Source organism: Dasypus novemcinctus, chromosome 3 (assembly GCF_030445035.2).
Source record: "Dasypus novemcinctus isolate mDasNov1 chromosome 3, mDasNov1.1.hap2, whole genome shotgun sequence".
Classification (NCBI taxonomy): domain Eukaryota; kingdom Metazoa; phylum Chordata; class Mammalia; order Cingulata; family Dasypodidae; genus Dasypus; species Dasypus novemcinctus.
In genome coordinates this window covers 95,612,195-95,630,472 of record NC_080675.1, presented here as the reverse complement: position 1 = coordinate 95,630,472, position 18,278 = coordinate 95,612,195, and the positions used below count along the sequence as shown (strand labels likewise).

Below are 18,278 nucleotides of genomic sequence, written 5' to 3'. Positions count from 1 at the left end.
TGGGTGTCCCCCGCATAGGGGAGCCCCATGCGTTAGGAGTGCGCCCCATAAGGAGAGCCGCCCAGTGCGAAAAAAGTGCAGCCTGCCCAGGAATGGTGCCACACACACAGAGAACTGAGCACCAAGGTGATGCAACAAAACGAGACAGATTTCAGGTGACGCGGACAAGAATACAAGCAGACACAAAAGAACACACAGTGAATGGACAGAGAGCGCAGACAACTGGGGGGCAGGGAAGGGGAGAGAAATAAATTTTTCAAAAATTAACTGAACACAAACTCCTCTAAAAATGCCCAAAGCAAAATGAAGTTTTCATAGTATCACAGGGCTCTTCAAAAAAAAGTTTCAAGGGCAGCGGACTTTGGCCCAGTGGTTAGGGCCCCATCTACCACATGGGAGGTCCGTGGTTCAAACCCCGGGCCTCCTTGAACCGTGTGGAGCTGGCCCATGCGCAGTACTGATGCGCGCAAGGATTGCCATGCCACGCAGGGCTGTCCCTCGCGTAGGGGAGCCCTACGCGCAAGGAGTGCGCCCGGGAAGGAGAGCCGCCCAGTGCGAAACAAAGTGCAGCAGGAATGGTGCTGCACACACGGAGAGATGACACAAGAAGATGACACAACAAAAAGAAACACAGATTCCTGTGCCGCTGACAGCAACAGAAGCGGACAAAGAAGACAACGCAGCAAACAGACACAGAGAACAGACAACCGGGTTGGGGTGGGCAAAGGGCGAGAAAAAAAAGTTTAAAAACCTCATTAATTATGAATTGCTGTAAACTTTACAAATCTAAAAAGTTTGTTAAGAACTTGTAAAAGCAACATTAACTACAGAACTAGTCTAGTCATTCTTCCTCTCTCTCTCTAACTATATGGAACTTAGGCTATTTGTGCTTTTATTTAATCCATAAAAAGCAAAAAGAAATGGCCTTCACTTAAAAACCCTTTAATTTCCCCAATGTTTATACCAGTTAAGTGAAAGTAACCAAGAAAATATAACCTCTATCAAATTACTGTGACTCTGGGCAGTAATACCAGAAGTTAACAATGATTTAGTAAACTGTTCATGGCTATGAAATTCTAAAATTATATGGAACACACTTATTCTATAATATATATATAATATAATATATATTCTATTATATATATATATAATTATTCTATAATTGGGAATGCAATCTCCCCAAAAGTTTAGAATCTAAACCATTACCTTAAAACAGTTCAGATCTCATTTTACAAAGTTTAAACAAAAGAGTACCCTTATTGGGGAATATTTAAAACATATACACGGTTCATATTACTGGCAGATGCAACCCTTTTGAGTGTAATGTATTAGGACTATACTAGAAAATCTCATGAGTCATTTCAATTAATCCTCTCAATTAATCCAAATCCTCTCATGTACAGAATGATTGCCTCAAGTAAGAGTTAAGTATTCAAGTACTATTATATCTCCATTTTAACACATGAGAAAATTTAAAGCTCCATCAATGGTTTCAGCATGTCTGATTGCAGAGGAAGGAAGGCAATCTTGACTCCAGAACACATCCATGATTAAACTATACTGTCTTTCCTAAATCTACTGTGAAAAGTATGGACACAGGCATTTAGATACATGTAGAAATGTAGAAATATTATTCCTACATCTTTCTTACTCAAGTCTGCCAACTACGGTTTATTCAGCTTCTACTTTGAGAAATGGAGTAATAAATAGAACCCTTTTTCAACACATTACACATAACCTTAAAAGTCATAGCCACAACCATGCAAAATATTTCAGACTGTCAAGTTTATGGATGGAAAAAGAGAAAAAACTATCAGGGCTGAATTACATCAATGAAAACAATTTATTTCACCCAGATCTTACCTAAAACCTGGCCAGCAATCATTCTGCCATCTTCTCCTGCCACAGCAGCGCGGGCATTTCTCTCATTAACATACTGAACAAAGGCAAAGCCCTTATGAACAGAGCAGCCCACAATTTTGCCATACTTTGAGAAGATTGCCTCCACATCAGACTTCTTCACCACAAGAGTATTGAGATTCCCAATGAATACACGGGAGTTCATGGAGCGAGGATCTGTCTTGTTGGTAACATTGCTGGCCATGGTGTTTGATGATAAGCTTTGTCACAAAGCACAAAACCTGGAAGAAAAAAATGCATTCAGGTGAACAGACGCTAAAATCAAATTTCCTGATATTTCTTATTTTTAGCCAGTATGACTCAACTTGCAGCAGCAAATGAAGCAGATCAAGTATATTGCTATACGAAGACCAGTGCCCATGAATTTATCCCTAAAGAATCCAACTTCATCCTCTCTAAACTATTCCAGCTGCAATAAGGTATCATTTCTCAAGGAAAAAAAATCCTTCTTTTAGAGTATTCTTACTCTAGAGTATATTTTAGAGTACTATTAGCAACACAATCCTCTTGGACATTATGTCCAAGTGGCCACACTTCATATTCTGACATCCTAAAACAGACTAGGACCCCCTAAAATTCTCATCAATTGCTGCTTAAGTCTTCAATTTCACAGTCATGCTACCCATTTCTTACTATTTATCAATAATTATTAGCTACATCTTTCTGCATAAGGGTTTTACTAAAATGAGACTCACACACATTCCCCCAAAACTATACAAAACCCCAAGTTCTATCCCAAATCTTTAACTGGATAAATGTGGAAAATGACATTCCAGCCTCCAAACATAATAGAACCAATTCATTCTGGACAGATCTATTTTTAGGTTATTTCAAATTACTTATATGCTGCAGATAACTTTATCAACATCATCTTTTTATAGAGTACAATGACTCAACCTAGTTTGACGTGATGACCTAGAATGTAAGAACATTTAATAATACTGGATAGTGATTATGAAAATAGCTAGATGGATAACTGTATAGATCATAAGAGAAACAAGAGAAGAAAGGTAGAGAACACAATTTTCCTCAGACACTTTAAAAACAAAAACTTTCTGTAGGTTATACAAACTCAATCCTGTTATAACTACATGGAAATTTACTATAATAATCTTACCTAACAATCTTTTAGCTTCCCACCCCACCCCCAACCTTGAACAGGGCTGAAAGATGGACCAGTTAGAATTACAGCAACATCCTTAAGATACTTCACCCTTGTCCCTTTGAAAGGTACTGAAGAACCTCAAGTCAAAAAAGTTATCAAACAGTATCCTCAAGTGACGCATGACTAGTTCTCATTATGTAAAAATGTCTTCTAATATACCTTATAAACACACAGTATGTTATCTGTACCCCTACTAACCTGACAGTCATTTAAGAGGCAGTTCTAGTTTAAAAGCTGTAACAATTGCTTGCCTCCTCCCCTTTCTGAAATCCAAGAAAATCTGTCTTCTGTCTTCTATCTTGATTTCTAATTTGTATAGAAACAGAAACTCAACCATTCTGAATCTTTTTTTTTGGTTAAGCAATCAAGAGAAAGAGTAGCCATTGAGAACCAACAATTTTTTAACTCAAAGTTGCAAAGTTGCAGTGGCAGAAATCCTGTGAACCCCAAGAAGAATTAAGACAGAAACCTGCCCAACAACCTGCCTTCAGGTATTAACCTTTGACTTCTAACCTTTGCTATTATTACAATTCTCACAAGGATGGTTGTAACTAGTGTCAATCTAGATGCAAAGAGAATTCAATACTTAGGATTATTAGGGCTTACTTGGCCATTGAATGTCATTTGAAAGGCTGGCAGCCAGCCAGATAGTTTTTATTTAGACATTTTATGGTTCTATTTGTTAGATTTACTTTTTTTCCTTAAATGCACTGGATATACACAAATTATTTTTGAATCATATGTTACACATATATTTGGTTCCTAGTAACGCAATCATACAGTATTCGTCCTTTTCAGTCATGTTTTTTAAAAATTTTAAAGATGCTAACGTGAGATACCAGGGATTGAACCCACGATCTCATACATGGGAAGCAGGCAAACAATCACTGAGCTATATCTGCTCCCCAATGAGAGCTGGGTTATTTTTATTTGTTTTGTTTTTAGGCAGTATCAGGAATTGAATCCAGGATCTCGTACGTGGAGAGCAGGGTTTGCCATTAGGGCTTCCCATTTGAGCTTCCTCCTCTCCCAAGGATATGCTTTTCATTTTCTGTGATTATATGCAGTTTCGATATTTGCTACAAGAAATATTAATTACTTAATATAGGAAAAATAATTCAAACGTCACATTTAGCTACAGCAATGTAAGGGCTTTCAAGATCTATTCTGTTAAGTATTTAACCAAGATATGGGAACAGGAGAGGGTCACCCACAAACACCCACTCCCAGGAATATGTTCTTCTAAGGAATTAACACTCTGAATGTAAAATACAATGTAAACTATAATCCAATATGGCAATGCTCCAAAATGTGTTCATCAATTTTAACAAATATACCACAGTAATCAAGGATGCTGTTATATAAATGTGGGAAAATGTGGGAGGGGTAGTGAGGGACATAGGAATCACCTATATTTTTTATTTAACATTTTATGTAATCTAAGTATCTTTAATACATACATATATTTTAATTTAACAGTCACTACAAAAGAAATGAGGGCCACTTCAGAGGACAAACTGATAAACATGTACTCGAAATTTACATTCTAGTGATACTGCAGTACAAAAACTTTAATGAAAAGGAAATATATTTCCCAAAGATTTAAGAAACCACCAGATGATCTCAGATGGTATTTACTAGCCTTTATTTGCGAGGTCTCTGGAAAAGAAGAAAGATGGTCATAACCTAAATGCCAAGAACTACTGAAATAGATCTAAGGCTCCTGGAAGAATGTAACAGCATAGTTTTTTAATCTCTCTAAATGCCCACATAGAAACAAAGTGACTAGGTAACTAACTAAATGGATGGTGGTGACCGTAGCACAACATTATGAAGGTATTTAACAACACTGATTTATATATTTAAATATAGCTAAAAGGGACACAGTGTGTTAGATTGTTGTAAATAGAATTAAAAATTGTTACTGAAATAATGAAAATGTTCTAAACAATGACTGAAGTGATAAAGGTACCATATGTGATTATACCAAATACCACTGACTGTATACTGTGCATAAACTGCATGCTTTATTAATACATATCAATTAAACTGCTGAAGAATCCAGGGCATTTGATACTAGTTTCTCAGAGTGTGGATTTTCCAGATTTCATATAGTTCAAGATGTTTGTCTATCCTCTGGACTTCCAGAAACTGGCAGCTAGCTCCAAAGCCTTGATTAGACTCATGTTTGACCCCCTGGCTACAGGGGGCATTGTCATTTTGAAATATTTAAATTCCATCATGTTTATATATTTTGCTGTCAAGTGTCCCTAATAAATTACTACTAACTCAAGGGAACAATAGTCACTCGGTTCTTGTGTGTTAGTTAAGAGATTGCCTGTATTTATACCTGCACATCAGCTTTGCTGGATATAAAAATCCTTGGATAACATTTTTCTTTCCTTAAATGTACTACTCCATTTACTTCTGAAAGTTTTTCTGGCAGTCACAGAACAATTCCACAGGGCAGGCGAAAGTTCTACTTCCTGGCTTGAATGATAGTTACAAAGACTTTTGCTTTATAACAACTCATTACATAGTTTTTTTTAAAGTCTAACAGATATGGAACAGACCTTCTGAGTAATGAGGCTACCTCATTAGTCGTAAGTTTATCCTTTAGAGAAATTCTGTGAAGGGTGAAGAATGAGTGAATTCTCCTTACTTCGAAAAAATAAATGATGGAAAGTGGGACTTGGCCCAGTGGTTAGGGAATCCATCTACCACATGGGAGGTCCGCGGGTCAAACCCCGGGCCTCCTTGACCCGTGTGGAGCTGGCCCATGCACAGTGCTGATGCGCGCAAGGAGTGCCATGCCACGCAGGGGTGTCCCCCGCATAGTGGAGCCCCACGCACAAGTGGAGCCCCACGCACAAGGAGTGCGCCCCGGAAGGAGAGCCGCCCAGGAATGGTGCCGCCCACACGGAGAGCTGACACAACAAGAGACACAGATTCCCATGTCGCTCACAACAACAGAAGTGGACAAAGACGACGACGCAGCAAACAGACACAGAGAATAGACCCGGGGCGGGGGGGGGGTGGCGGGGGGGGTAAATAAATAAATAAATGGTAAGGCATAATAAAATGGGAGGGACTTCCCTGACCAGTATTTATCTAAAAATGTAGTCTCAAAGAAGTAATGGATTTAAGTGTTGCAGAATGTATCAACTTTTGCATTTTATACAAATCTAAAACAGTTTCTTTACTAATAATACTCTACATGCAGTTATGTAAAAAAACTTTTTAACAAAACCAATATTCGAATTACCAGCAACTGTCTTTATAAAATATTTGTCAAAAAGCAGTAGGGTGGGAAACGGGTATGGCTCAAGCAACTGGGCTCCTGCCTACCACACAGGAGGTCCCTGGTTTGGTTCCCAATGCCTCCTGAAGAAGACAGCAAGCTAAAGCGATAGGTAGGCAGCAAGCTGATGCAACAAGAGACACAAGAAGAAAAACTTAATAAGAGACACAACAAAGCAGGGAATGGCGTTCTGGTGCCTAAAGACAGTGAGCTGTTGGCATAGACAGCCATGGCAAGCAGACACAAAGATGACGCAAGAAAAACATAAGAAACAAAAGAGCAGGGAACGAAGGTGGCTCAAGCAATTAGGTGCCTCCTTCCCACAAGAGAGGTCCCAGTGCCTCCTGAAAGAGAAGATGAGCAGACACAGCACACAACAAATGGACAAAGAGCAGACAATGATCACACCAACAAGGTTGGAGAAAGGGGTGTGTGAATAAAAATGAATCTTAAAAAAAATAAAGCAGTATAAAAACTTGTACGTAACAGGAAACATAAACTACAAATAAAATATGTGCTCAAGGACAAATATGCCCAACAGTGCTTATATGTTTATATGTTGTTGCCTGTGGATATTATTTATTATAGGCTTCTTAGGGTTTCTGTATTTTCCAAATTTTCTGCAATGAACATGTAGGTTGGTTATTGGGTGTTTTTTTTTTTTCACATTGGGTGTTTTTGTTTTTTTTTTTTCACAAAAGCCTGGAAAACCAGCAAGAACTGGCAGGAACAACTTTTCCAAATCCAGAAAATATTTAAAGGATTGCAGTAACAGGCAAGTGCCTACTCAAGAAAAAGGTTACTTAATAGTAGAATCTCTAGAAGCCCTGGCCAGGGCTCCTACAAAAAAAAACTATTGGAGGGAAGCAGATGTGGCTCAACTGATAGAGCACCTGCCTACCATTATAGGAGGTCCAGGGTTTGACCCAGGGCCTCCTGGCCCATGTGGTGAGCTGGCCCACACAGTGATGCCGTGCAGAAGAAGTGCCATTCCGTGCCATGCAGGAGTGCCCCCTGTGTAGGGGAGCCCCATGAGCTAAGAGTGCACCCCACAAGGAGAGCCACCCCATGCGAAAAAAAAGTGCAGCCTGCCCAGGAGTGGCACCACACAGAGAGTTGCCGCAGCAAGATGACATACAAAAAGAGACTGATTTCCAGTGTTGTCTAGAATGCAAGCAGACACAAAAGAACACACCCCAGTGAATGGACAGAAGAAAGGGGGGAGTCACGAAGTGACCCTATGAGGTAGTAATCATGACACACTGCCTGGGGCAAAAGATGGCTGCAAGGCAGTGCTCCAGAGCATGAGGAGACTCTACTAGGGAAGAGATCTGGAACTTTGTAAATGGGGAATTTCTAGGACAACACCAGCATGCCCAAGATTCAAGCATAAAAATAAGATTTGGGGATGGCTCTACACTTTGACCTGGAATTATTCTCTAAACTCACTATATAAATAAGCCGTAAAAGGGATCACCTGTTCAGGTAGGTCCCTGCAAAAACTAGGAAAGGTCTTTTTTTCTTTTTTTTGCTAGCTCCTGGCATGTCAGCAAAGCTCCTTAAACTGGCTTAAGGAACAAAAGCTTTGGAGTCTAAAATCTAGCAATAACACATTAAAACACCAAAATGCCCAGATTCCAACAAAGGATTACAAAATACAAAGAAACAAACCTAGGCAAAAGAGAAGCATTAGAAAACATCAATGAGAAGGACCAGACCTGGTACATACAAGACAAAAAACCATCAAATGTGAAACAAAAAATTTTGAAAGCCCTAAGAAAAAAGCAACATAACATGTCCAAGGGAGCATCAATAAAATTAAGTACTGATTTTTCATTAGAAACCGTGGAATCAAGAAGGTACTGGGACTACAATATTTAAGTGATGAAAGCAAGAAAAAAAAAAGGAAAAAAAAATTCTATATCCCATAAAACTGTCTTTTAAAACTCACAGAGTTAAGACTTTTCCAGATGAAAGGTGAGGGAGTTTATCACCATTAGACAAATCCCCCAAGAGATACTAAGGAGAATTCTGCAGGCTGAAAGGAAAGGACAAGTGACCACAGATGAAAGCCAAATGAAGACATAAAAATCTCTGGTGAGAGTAAAGACATGGTTAAATATAAATTCCAGTACTCATTTTTTATTTGTAACTCCACTTTTTACTTCTTAGAGCATTTCAAAGGCAAATGTATTAAATGTAATGATGGGGAAGCAGATATGGCTCAACTGATAAAGCATCCATTTACCATATGGAAGGCATCCAGGGTTGGATTCCCAGGGCCTACTGACCTGTGTGGTAAGCTGGCCCACGCGCAGTGTTGCCACGTGCAAGGAGTGCCATGCCACACAGGGTCAACCCCACGTAGGGGTGCCTAATGCACAAGGAGTGCACCCCGCATGAAAAAAGCACAGCCTGCCCAGGAGTGTGGCACCAAACACACAGAGCACTGATGCAGTTTCCCACTGCCGCCAGATAATGCAAGCAGACACAGAAGAACACAAAGCGAATGGACAGAGAGCAGACGATGGAGGGAATGGGAAGAGAAATAAATAAATCTTCAAAAAATATGTAAGTATAATGATGAATCGGTCTTGACCTCAATGTATAAACATGTTATTTGTGAGAAGAACTGTACAAAGGTGGGGGGACAGAGGGATGTAAGGAAATAGACTGTATATACCACTGACGTCTTGCTGGTATCAAAGCCAACGACATTGTTAAGATTTAGAATGTTAAGCTCAAGTCCCATAATAATTACAAAGAAAATATTGGAAAATACATAAGCTCAAAGAGATAGAAACGAGTGTTTAGGTTTACAGGGGCAGAAAGAAAGGGGAGTTAAAGCAAAGTGGGTAAAAAAGAAAAAAAAAGCACAGTGGGTATAGTTCTTTGGGGAGATGGGAAAGTTTTATTAATGAGTGATGATGATACCGTGGATATGATTAATACCAATGAATGGTATGCTTGGGAGTGACTGTGATGGCAAAGTTGCAAATATGTTCCCACAACCAACAACAAAAAAAGGGCAATTAAAGAAACAATGGCAATTCAATGCAACACGTGATCCTAGATGAGATGTAGCAAAGTCGAAGACAGGCTCAAAAGGGGCATGGAAAAATAAATGTAGACCTTGAGCTTTATAGCAGTGCTGAATTTCTTGAACATGACAACTGTACTTAAAAGTGGTTACTTAGGTATCTCTGTTCTTAGGAAATGTACATGGCAGTATTAAGTGTTCAAGAAGCATGATGCATACAACCTGTACTTAAGAGACACAGATACATCAAATGTGGCAAAATGTTAATAATTGGTGGGTCTGGATCTCTGTGGTGGGGAGAGTGGGTAAGTTGCAGTTCTCTATATGGAGTCTGAATTATTAACTACCCTGTCAATTTCAAAATTAAAAATTGTAGGTGGAGTTTCTTTTCTAAATTGTTTTTTAAGCACAGAAATAAGAGGAAACACTTCCCCTGGTTAGCCTGCATCCTGTTTGATTCACTAGCAGAATTCCACTTCACTCTGGTTCCCAGAAAAGGAGATTCAACCACAGTGCAGAGAATCAAAGAAAAGAGAAAGGAGAAACAAGATTAAATGTATACCCAGAGGTTATACATTTAGAGGTGGTAGCACTCACATCTGCTAAATCATTTTTCATCAAGGGTGCCAAGTCTACTCAATGGGTAAAGAATAATCTCTTCAAAAGAAGCTTGGAAAAGTGGATATCCACATGCAAAATATGGCAGTGAACTCCTACCCTCAGACCACATACAAAAATTTACTCAAATAGGTTCAATGACCTAAATATATGAGGTAATTATAAAACTCTGAGCAGAAAATAGAAAACTATATTGAGGACTTGTGTTGAGACAATGGATTCTTAAGATATTACAGCAAAAGCATAAGCAACACAAGGAAAAAAAAGGTAAACTGGACTTCATCAGAATTAAAACTTATGTGCATCAAAGGACATTATCCAGAATCGGAGGGGGAAAAAAATCCTGCAGAATGAAAATACTTGGAAACCATATCATCGTAAAACTCAACCACAGAAAGATGTACAACCAAATTAAGTAAATGGACAAAACCTGAATAGACATTTCTCCAAAGATTTACAAATGGTCATTACGCACATGAAAATGTGCTCCTAATTAGTTTGAAGGGGGATGCAAATCAAAACCAAAAAGACAGACCATTTCACACCCACCAGAATGGCTATTAATAAAACAAACAAGACAACAATTGTTGGAGAAAGCGTGAGAAATTGGAACTCTTGTACTGTCTGTAGGAATGTAGAACAGTGCAGCCACCATTGAAAAGTTGGGCAGTTTCTCATAAAGTTAACCACAGAACTACCGAACAATCCAGAAGAATCGAAGGCAAGGACTCAAATATTTGCAAATTGATATTACAGCAGCATTATTTACAATAGCCAAAAGCAGCCAGCAACTAGAGTGTCCATCAACAGGCAAATGGATAGACAAAACGTGGTATACAATGAAACTAATGAGCCTCAGACAGAAGTTCAAGACACGCTGAGTGAAAGTACGCATATTCTATGATTCCACTTATATGAAATAGCTAGAGTATACAAATTCACACTGACAAGAAGTAGAAAACAGACTACCAAGGACAGAGGGAGGGAGAATGGGGAGTTAATGTATAAATGGGTTATGGGTCTCCCTTTCAAGGGATGGGCAAGTTTCAGTAATTTACAGTGGTGATGAGAACACAACACAGTGCTTGTGATTAATGCCACTGAAACATATGCTGGGGAGGGGTTGAAATGTGTTGTATATATTTCCACAATTTAAAAAGGAGACTAAAGAAACAATGACAATTAAATGCAATACATTATCCTATCCGGGATCAAACAATGGAGGACAAAATGTTCAAAAGGACATTATAGGGACAAATGGGGGAAATAAAACAGACTATAGTGATTGTGATTAATGCCACTGAAACATATGCTGGAGAGGGGTTGAAATGTGTTGTATACATTTCCACAATTTAAAAAGGAGACTAAAGAAACAATGACAATTAAATGCAATACATTATCCTATCCGGGATCAAACAATGGAGGACAAAATGTTCAAAAGGACATTATAGGGACAAATGGGGGAAATAAAACAGACTATAGTGATTGTGATTAATGCCACTGAAACATATGCTGGAGAGGGGTTGAAATGTGTTGTATACATTTCCACAATTTAAAAAGGAGACTAAAGAAACAATGACAATTAAATGCAATACATTATCCTATCCGGGATCAAACAATGGAGGACAAAATGTTCAAAAGGACATTATAGGGACAAATGGGGGAAATAAAACAGACTATAGTCTGCCTGCTTAATATCACTATTATGTTTCTTTTACCTTAATTGTTCTTTTTTGTGGTTACATAACTGAACATCCTTGTTCTTGGGCAATATCCATGACGTATTAAATGACAAAGGGGCACGATGTATGCAACCTACTCTCAAAGTCTTAGAAGACCACAGACACATTGACTGATATAACAAATATGACAAAATCTAGGTAGGGAGTATATTGGACTTCTCTATTATTTTTTTTTGTTTTCAAATTTAAGTTTGAAATCATCTCAAAACTTAAAAGACACGAAACTACATCTGTTTGGGATGCAAGGAAATCTGTCAACCTTCTCTCCAACTGCCTTTTCAAGTTTCAGCTCCAAAGAACCCAGAACTTAAAAAAGGTTCTCTATCATGCCCCTTCGCCCTCCCAAGAAGTAAATCCTTCTTGGATTGCCAATCTAGCTAAAACTTTGCAAAATATTCATAACTACTACTCCACTTCTCTCACATTTGTATTAAGTATTAAATCTCTTGAAATTTAAGTCTCGAATTTGTATTAAGTTTTGGGTAACATACCAAAGACAGGCTGAATTACGTGATGATCATGAAAGAGGAGAAAAAGGTCATTCAAATGGTCCAGATACTGAGGTTATTAATTAATGTCTTGGAATTTACCAGGAACTAGGCCAAAATCAATCTAAAACTGGAGTCAAGCCTTAGGCTCTCTTTCATGACTGAGCTATAAAACATCCTTTTGGAAAGGATTGAAGGGGACTGAAGATTAGGTACTTGACAAGTTTTCAATGCTACTTTTCACTATCTTGTCATATTTACTGTAAACAGAAGCAGAAAATAGGCAACAATCCATACCAAGATGTTTTTTACTGGGCATTTATTTCTACAAGTGCTGTCGCCTCAGTCTATTTACAAAGGCAAATCATACTCTACTCATATCACATTACTCCTTGTTCCAGGTGGAAAAAATTCAAGATGGCATTAATATGGCTTATCAGGCATCAAATCATACTAACTACAGAACAAGGGAAATAATTTTTATCAGATTAGGAAATTCTCAGACTTTTATCATAGTTCCTTAAAACTAAACTATCCTCTACACTGCATTCAATTCAAATTAGATGCAACTACCATATAGCTGTTAAAAATATTGTAAAAATTATTTCCCATCTTTCTTAGAACCTTAAAGACAAAGGAGCACTAGATGGCAGCAATGAGTTGGCAATTTTTTAAAATATTATCTCTCTTCCAACTACCTTCTTTGTACTGTGTCCCTATGAATCTTTATCATTTAAAGATATCTAGCATGGGGGGGAAGTTTGCCATTTTTACACTAACTTCTAATTGCTATGTCTAAAACTAAGAGAATACATGGTATTATAAATAATAAGTAGAAAGCAACAGAAGCCAAACCCTGAAAAAACCCCCAGACACTCAGGAGAGTGACAGAGACTAGAGGACTCCACAAAGGCTGAACTGAAGAAAAAAATACCAGATCCAGTACCTTAAACTTTAAAGTGGATGTGCACAGTTAAGGTAACTTAACTTGTAGCTTGTGGAGGCATGTGGACTACTATAGCAGGGAAAGAGACCTTGATAAACAAGAAATGATATTCACGCAACATACCTACAGGGAGGACATACCTACCATTATGTCAATGATAAGCTTTGTATGTGTGAAAACTGGTCTGCAAATAGGGGATGTGGTCCTACTGACACTTGCCATCTCCACACAATGGTGATGGAAGATTAAAAAAAAAAACTTCCAGGCAGTCAAGAATGATATTAAAATGTAATGCTTGAGGGAAGCAGACTTTGCCCAATGGCTAGGGTGTCTGCCTACCACATGTGAGGTCCAAGGTTCAAACCCCCAGCCTGGCCTCCTTAACCGGTGTGGAGCTGGCCCATGTGCAGTGCTGATGTGCCAAGGAATGCCCTGCCATGCAGGGGTGAACCCGCATAGGGGAGCCACCTGTTCCCCAACCTGTTCAACTTCTATGAATAAGAAATGGTGCCTTGTAACCTGTACAACTTAACCTTGTCGATGTCTTTTTTAACACAGTAGTGGACTACAAAATTCCACTCTGAATACTATACAGATACTACTATTTTTGCTGTCAACAAAACAGTATCTGTTCGACATATGCAGAATTCACTTAAGTAAAACCAATAATTATTACTCGCTTATTAAATATAACACTAATCTCTTTGTGATTAGTGTTATATTTAATAACACTATTAACACGAACAACTTTGGACAACTATTTTTTTGTGTGTCTCTATCAAGTGCAGGGCTTTACCTTTCATCATCTTATATCTAGTTCATAGTCCCTGGTTCCAGCCTGAAGAAAATTTCTCTTTCATTCAAATATTTACAATCCCTCCCAATTATGTGTCCTTCACTGGTTTTAAGAGGCCCTCAGGAGACTTATCCAAATCATTTTTAAAAGCTTAATAAAATTAGCTCAATTTTATTAACACGATTTTCCATCACTACCAAATGCTCTTCTCATGCTGTATTTCAACTGTTTAACAATTTAGTAAAGTCAATCTCAACTGAGAACAATTCTGCCTAATTTCTGAACCCTATCTATTCCAGTTTAGTCTCAAGCATTTCACAAGCTGGTAACTTAAAAAATTTTGAATCAAAATTTTAGATGAATGGACAGACAGGTGGACAGAATAAGGCAAAAGGTTAAAAGTTGCTGGATCTGGGTATTTAAGTGGGGGATATGTTGAGAGCTCTGTATTGTTTCTCCAAGCGTCCCCTAAGTATGAAATTATTTCAAAGTTAAACATTTTTTTAAATTTTAGGTAATAATAACTGAAAAAGTAGATATAAAAATACCTATTTTCACAAATTCAAGCTAAGTCCATCATTATCAAATGTCATTTAGTGATTTTCTAACCCTGAGGTTAAGAACTTTCTAGAGAATATAAATACCCCCATTTTAAAACACACCATTAAAAATTTTCAAAAAAAAAAAAAATCCCTCCAATACATATACATTTGCAGTATACTTGTCCACAGTAAGTCCTTAATGCCATATAAATATTGTATGATATTAACACATAAATACATCATAATGGTTAACAGCTCAGAGACTTTAATCAGATAGTCCTGTTTCAAATTCACATTCAACTATTACTAGTGTTGCTGTGCCCTTACCTTCATCACTGATAGTGTTTGTCTAACTGGGTAGTTTTAAGGCTTAATGAAATAAGGTGGAGAAAGCCCTGAGTATGGTGCCTGACACATAGTAAGTGCTGTTGCAGCTGCTCCCACTACTACATCATTTGCTACTATTAGACCACACCAACATAAAACAGGTCTAGGATAAAAATAGGTGACTAACACTAAAGGTCTACAAAGATTAAAAATTTAGCAGGACTCTAAAGAAATAGGTAAATACCATGCCAAATAAATACCATCGTTTGCCAACCAAACATTTAAAAGAACTTTTTAAATTGACATACCTACTGTTGGCAACTCAAAAGCAATGAGGATCATTCTTATACATTACTTCTGATAGTTATTAACTGGATTATTTTATCATAATCCTAGAAATGATTCAATCTTATTTTTAAGTATGAACATATTAACAATGGATAGTTTATAAGCAAGTATCTAATAATATGAAACTAGCTTTAAAAATTTCAGTACATCAATCAACGGAATACAAGCAAAAATTCTAAAATGACTTTTGACATGGAGAAATGTTCAAGATATGCTATGGAGTATATCCATAAATACAAGTTATGCAAATTACATATTAAGGTTTTAGCGGACACTCGAATGGGGGACTGTTAGTTTTAAATCTTTAGTTTTCAATAAATTTCCAAATTTTTCTTTAGTGTTACATATATTGCTCTTGTAATAGAAGAAGTAAACTTTTTCATTCTAAAAAGATAGCTTCATGCTACTTAGGAATTTAATAGTTATAATGTACAGCTTTGCTAGAGTTGGCAAACCAATTCTATAAACCCCTAAGCAGGAGTTGGAAAAAATGAGTTCTTCCCTTTCTCAAGAAGCAAGGAAATGGGTCTATCAAAAGTAAAATTCACTGGAGAGTTTAGGGACCTCTCATTTATTTGGTGTTTCGAGAGAGATAGCCATCTTTCAACATTCAACTTTCAAAATCACAACTGTGCCATCATTAAATGTTAGTGGTTTGCTTCTATGAATGCTACATTAAGACTTAAAAACAGGGAAACGGACTTGGCCCAGTGGTTAGGGTGTCCGTCTACCACATGGGAGGTCCGCGGTTCAAACCCTGGGCCTCCTTGACCCGTGTGGAGCTGGCCCATGCGCAGTGCTGATACGCGCAAGGAGTGCCCTGCCACGCAGGGGTGTCCCCCGCGTAGGGGAACCCCACGCGCAAGGAGTGTGCCCAGTAAGGAGAGCCACCCAGTGAGAAAGAAAAGTGCAGCCTGCCCAGGAATGGCGCCGCCCACACTTCCCGTGCTGCTGAGGACAACAGAAGCGGACAAAGAAACAAGACGCAGCAAATAGACACAGAGAACAGACAACCAGGGGAGGGAGGGAGGGGAATTAAATAAATAAATCTTAAAAAAAAAAAAAAAAAAAAAAAGACTTAAAAACAGCAATTTTGAGCTAGTCATATTCTTTAACACCAACTCCTGTCCTACACAGTGAAAACTCAAGAAGCAGCAAGCAGCATCTACTGACTCTGGGAATGTCTTAAAAAAACTTGGAGGGAAACGGACTTTGGCCCAGTGGTTAGGGCGTCCGTCTACCATATGGGAAGTCCGCGGTTCAAACCCCGGGCCTCCCTGACCCATGTGGAGCTGGCCATGCGCAGCGCTGATGCGCGCAAGGAGTGCCGTGCCACACAAGGGTGTCCCCCGCGTGTGGGAGCCCCATGCGCAAGGAGTGCGCCCGTGAGGAAAGCCGCCCAGCGTGAAAAGAAAGAGCAGCCTGCCCAGGAATGGCGTCGCCCACACTTCCCCTGCCGCTGACGACAACAGAAGCGGACAAAGAAACAAGATGCAGCAAATAGACACCAAGAACAGACAACCAGGGGAGGGGGGGAAATTAAATAAATAAATAAATCTTTAAAAATAAAAAATAAAATAAAATAAAATAAAATAAAATAAAATAAAAACTTGGAGGAAAAAAAGTTCCTGAATCTACAATCCTTGTGTACAAGGATTAGGAATACATAAAGGATACTTTTTATAATATCAACATTCAAAATTATTTCAGTAAGATTGAGTAACTCTTGCCTGGGAACTAAAACAAAGGTATGCACAGCAAAAAGTGAGTAAGGACCTATTATTTCCAGTAAAACTGAACACCTATGGAGATGAAAGTTACAAGATGTTTACTGTTAAAACCCTTGGTCAGGAGATTCTTAAGATTCAGGCTTAAGAATTTAGTCGTGACCCAGCAATACCTCTACTGGGTACATACCCAGAAAAACTGAGAGCAGTGAAAGGAAGACACATCTGCATATCCATATTCATAGTGGCATTATTCACAATTGCCGAAAGCTGAAAACAATCCAGATGTCCGTGAACCAAAAACAATCCAGATGTCCGTGAACCAAAGACTGAATAAACCGTGTAAAAACAGGATGGATTATGCTGCTCTAAAAAGAAATGAAACTGTAAAGCATGTGACAGTATGAATGAACCTGAAGATGTTGAGTGAAGCAATCCAGACACAAAAGGACAAAGACAAGAACCAAGGTGGAAAGTACATAGAAATTCATTGTACTGTTTTATACATTTGGATGTTTTCTTTAAAATATTAGGGAAAAGAAATTAATTGCCATGTACCTATTACAGTCACAGATCTACCTTGCCTTGCAAAATTATGTGAAATGTCTGTTAATCTTCTCCACTAACATTTAACACCAAAAAATATTAGTATGGTCATGTTATACCTGATATGATTTGCCTAAGAACTTAATTTAAAAATATACCTATTTCAGGATGGCAAATATTTCAGATTACTGGCTTAAAAGACATCACCATTTATCCAGCCTGTTTAGGTGTTATTGGGTTCTTATTTTAAATATGGGAGTCATTTCAAAACTCACACCTAAAATGGTCATTTTTTATATTACATTATTCAAATTTATAAAAAATGTGGCAACACTGTGATCTTCAACATCTCCTTAAATACCAAAACACTCTTGCTAGAAAACTCCTGAAAATCTCGAACTCCCAAGCATGCAGTAAGAAAGGGTTATAGGGGACCTCTGGGAAGACTGCAACTAGAAGAACATGGGGGCTCTATTCTCTACCAGAAAAACAGCTAGAGGACAGGAAGAAATGGCCTGGAAAAAAATTCTTCTAGGGTTTAGGATGCCAGGGAAGGCTGGACACCTCCCAGAAGACGGGGGCAAAAGAACAGAAGAGTGATGGCACATCTATGAGTTAAAACTTGCAAGTTCAATTGCAAGCATCCTCCCGTACTCTATAGAAACTATTTTTTTTAAATTTATCCCCCCCTTGTCACTTGCTTGCTGTCTGCTCTGTGCCCACAGCTGCACGCGCTCTCCTGCGTCTGCTTGTCTCCCTTTGTTGCACCATC

The 18,278-nt window shown here is 38.3% G+C and overlaps 1 protein-coding gene across 50 annotated transcripts in view; it reads right to left on the bottom strand.

The window, feature by feature from the left end:
• Positions 1-18,278, bottom strand: part of HNRNPC (heterogeneous nuclear ribonucleoprotein C) — a 75,213-nt gene that overhangs the window by 32,805 nt on the left and 24,130 nt on the right. For 46 of the 50 annotated variants that reach the window (XM_012521103.4, XM_058293797.2, XM_012521106.4 and 43 more), the window contains one exon: positions 1,864-2,141. In XM_012521103.4, coding sequence (XP_012376557.1) covers positions 1,864-2,104 — 241 coding nt within the window. In that variant the 5' untranslated portion in view covers positions 2,105-2,141. Of the gene's footprint in view, positions 1-1,863; positions 2,142-3,283; positions 3,392-18,278 lie in introns of those variants that run through there. The other 4 variants (XM_058293792.2, XM_058293805.2, XM_058293809.2 and 1 more) reach the window with 2 other exon arrangements.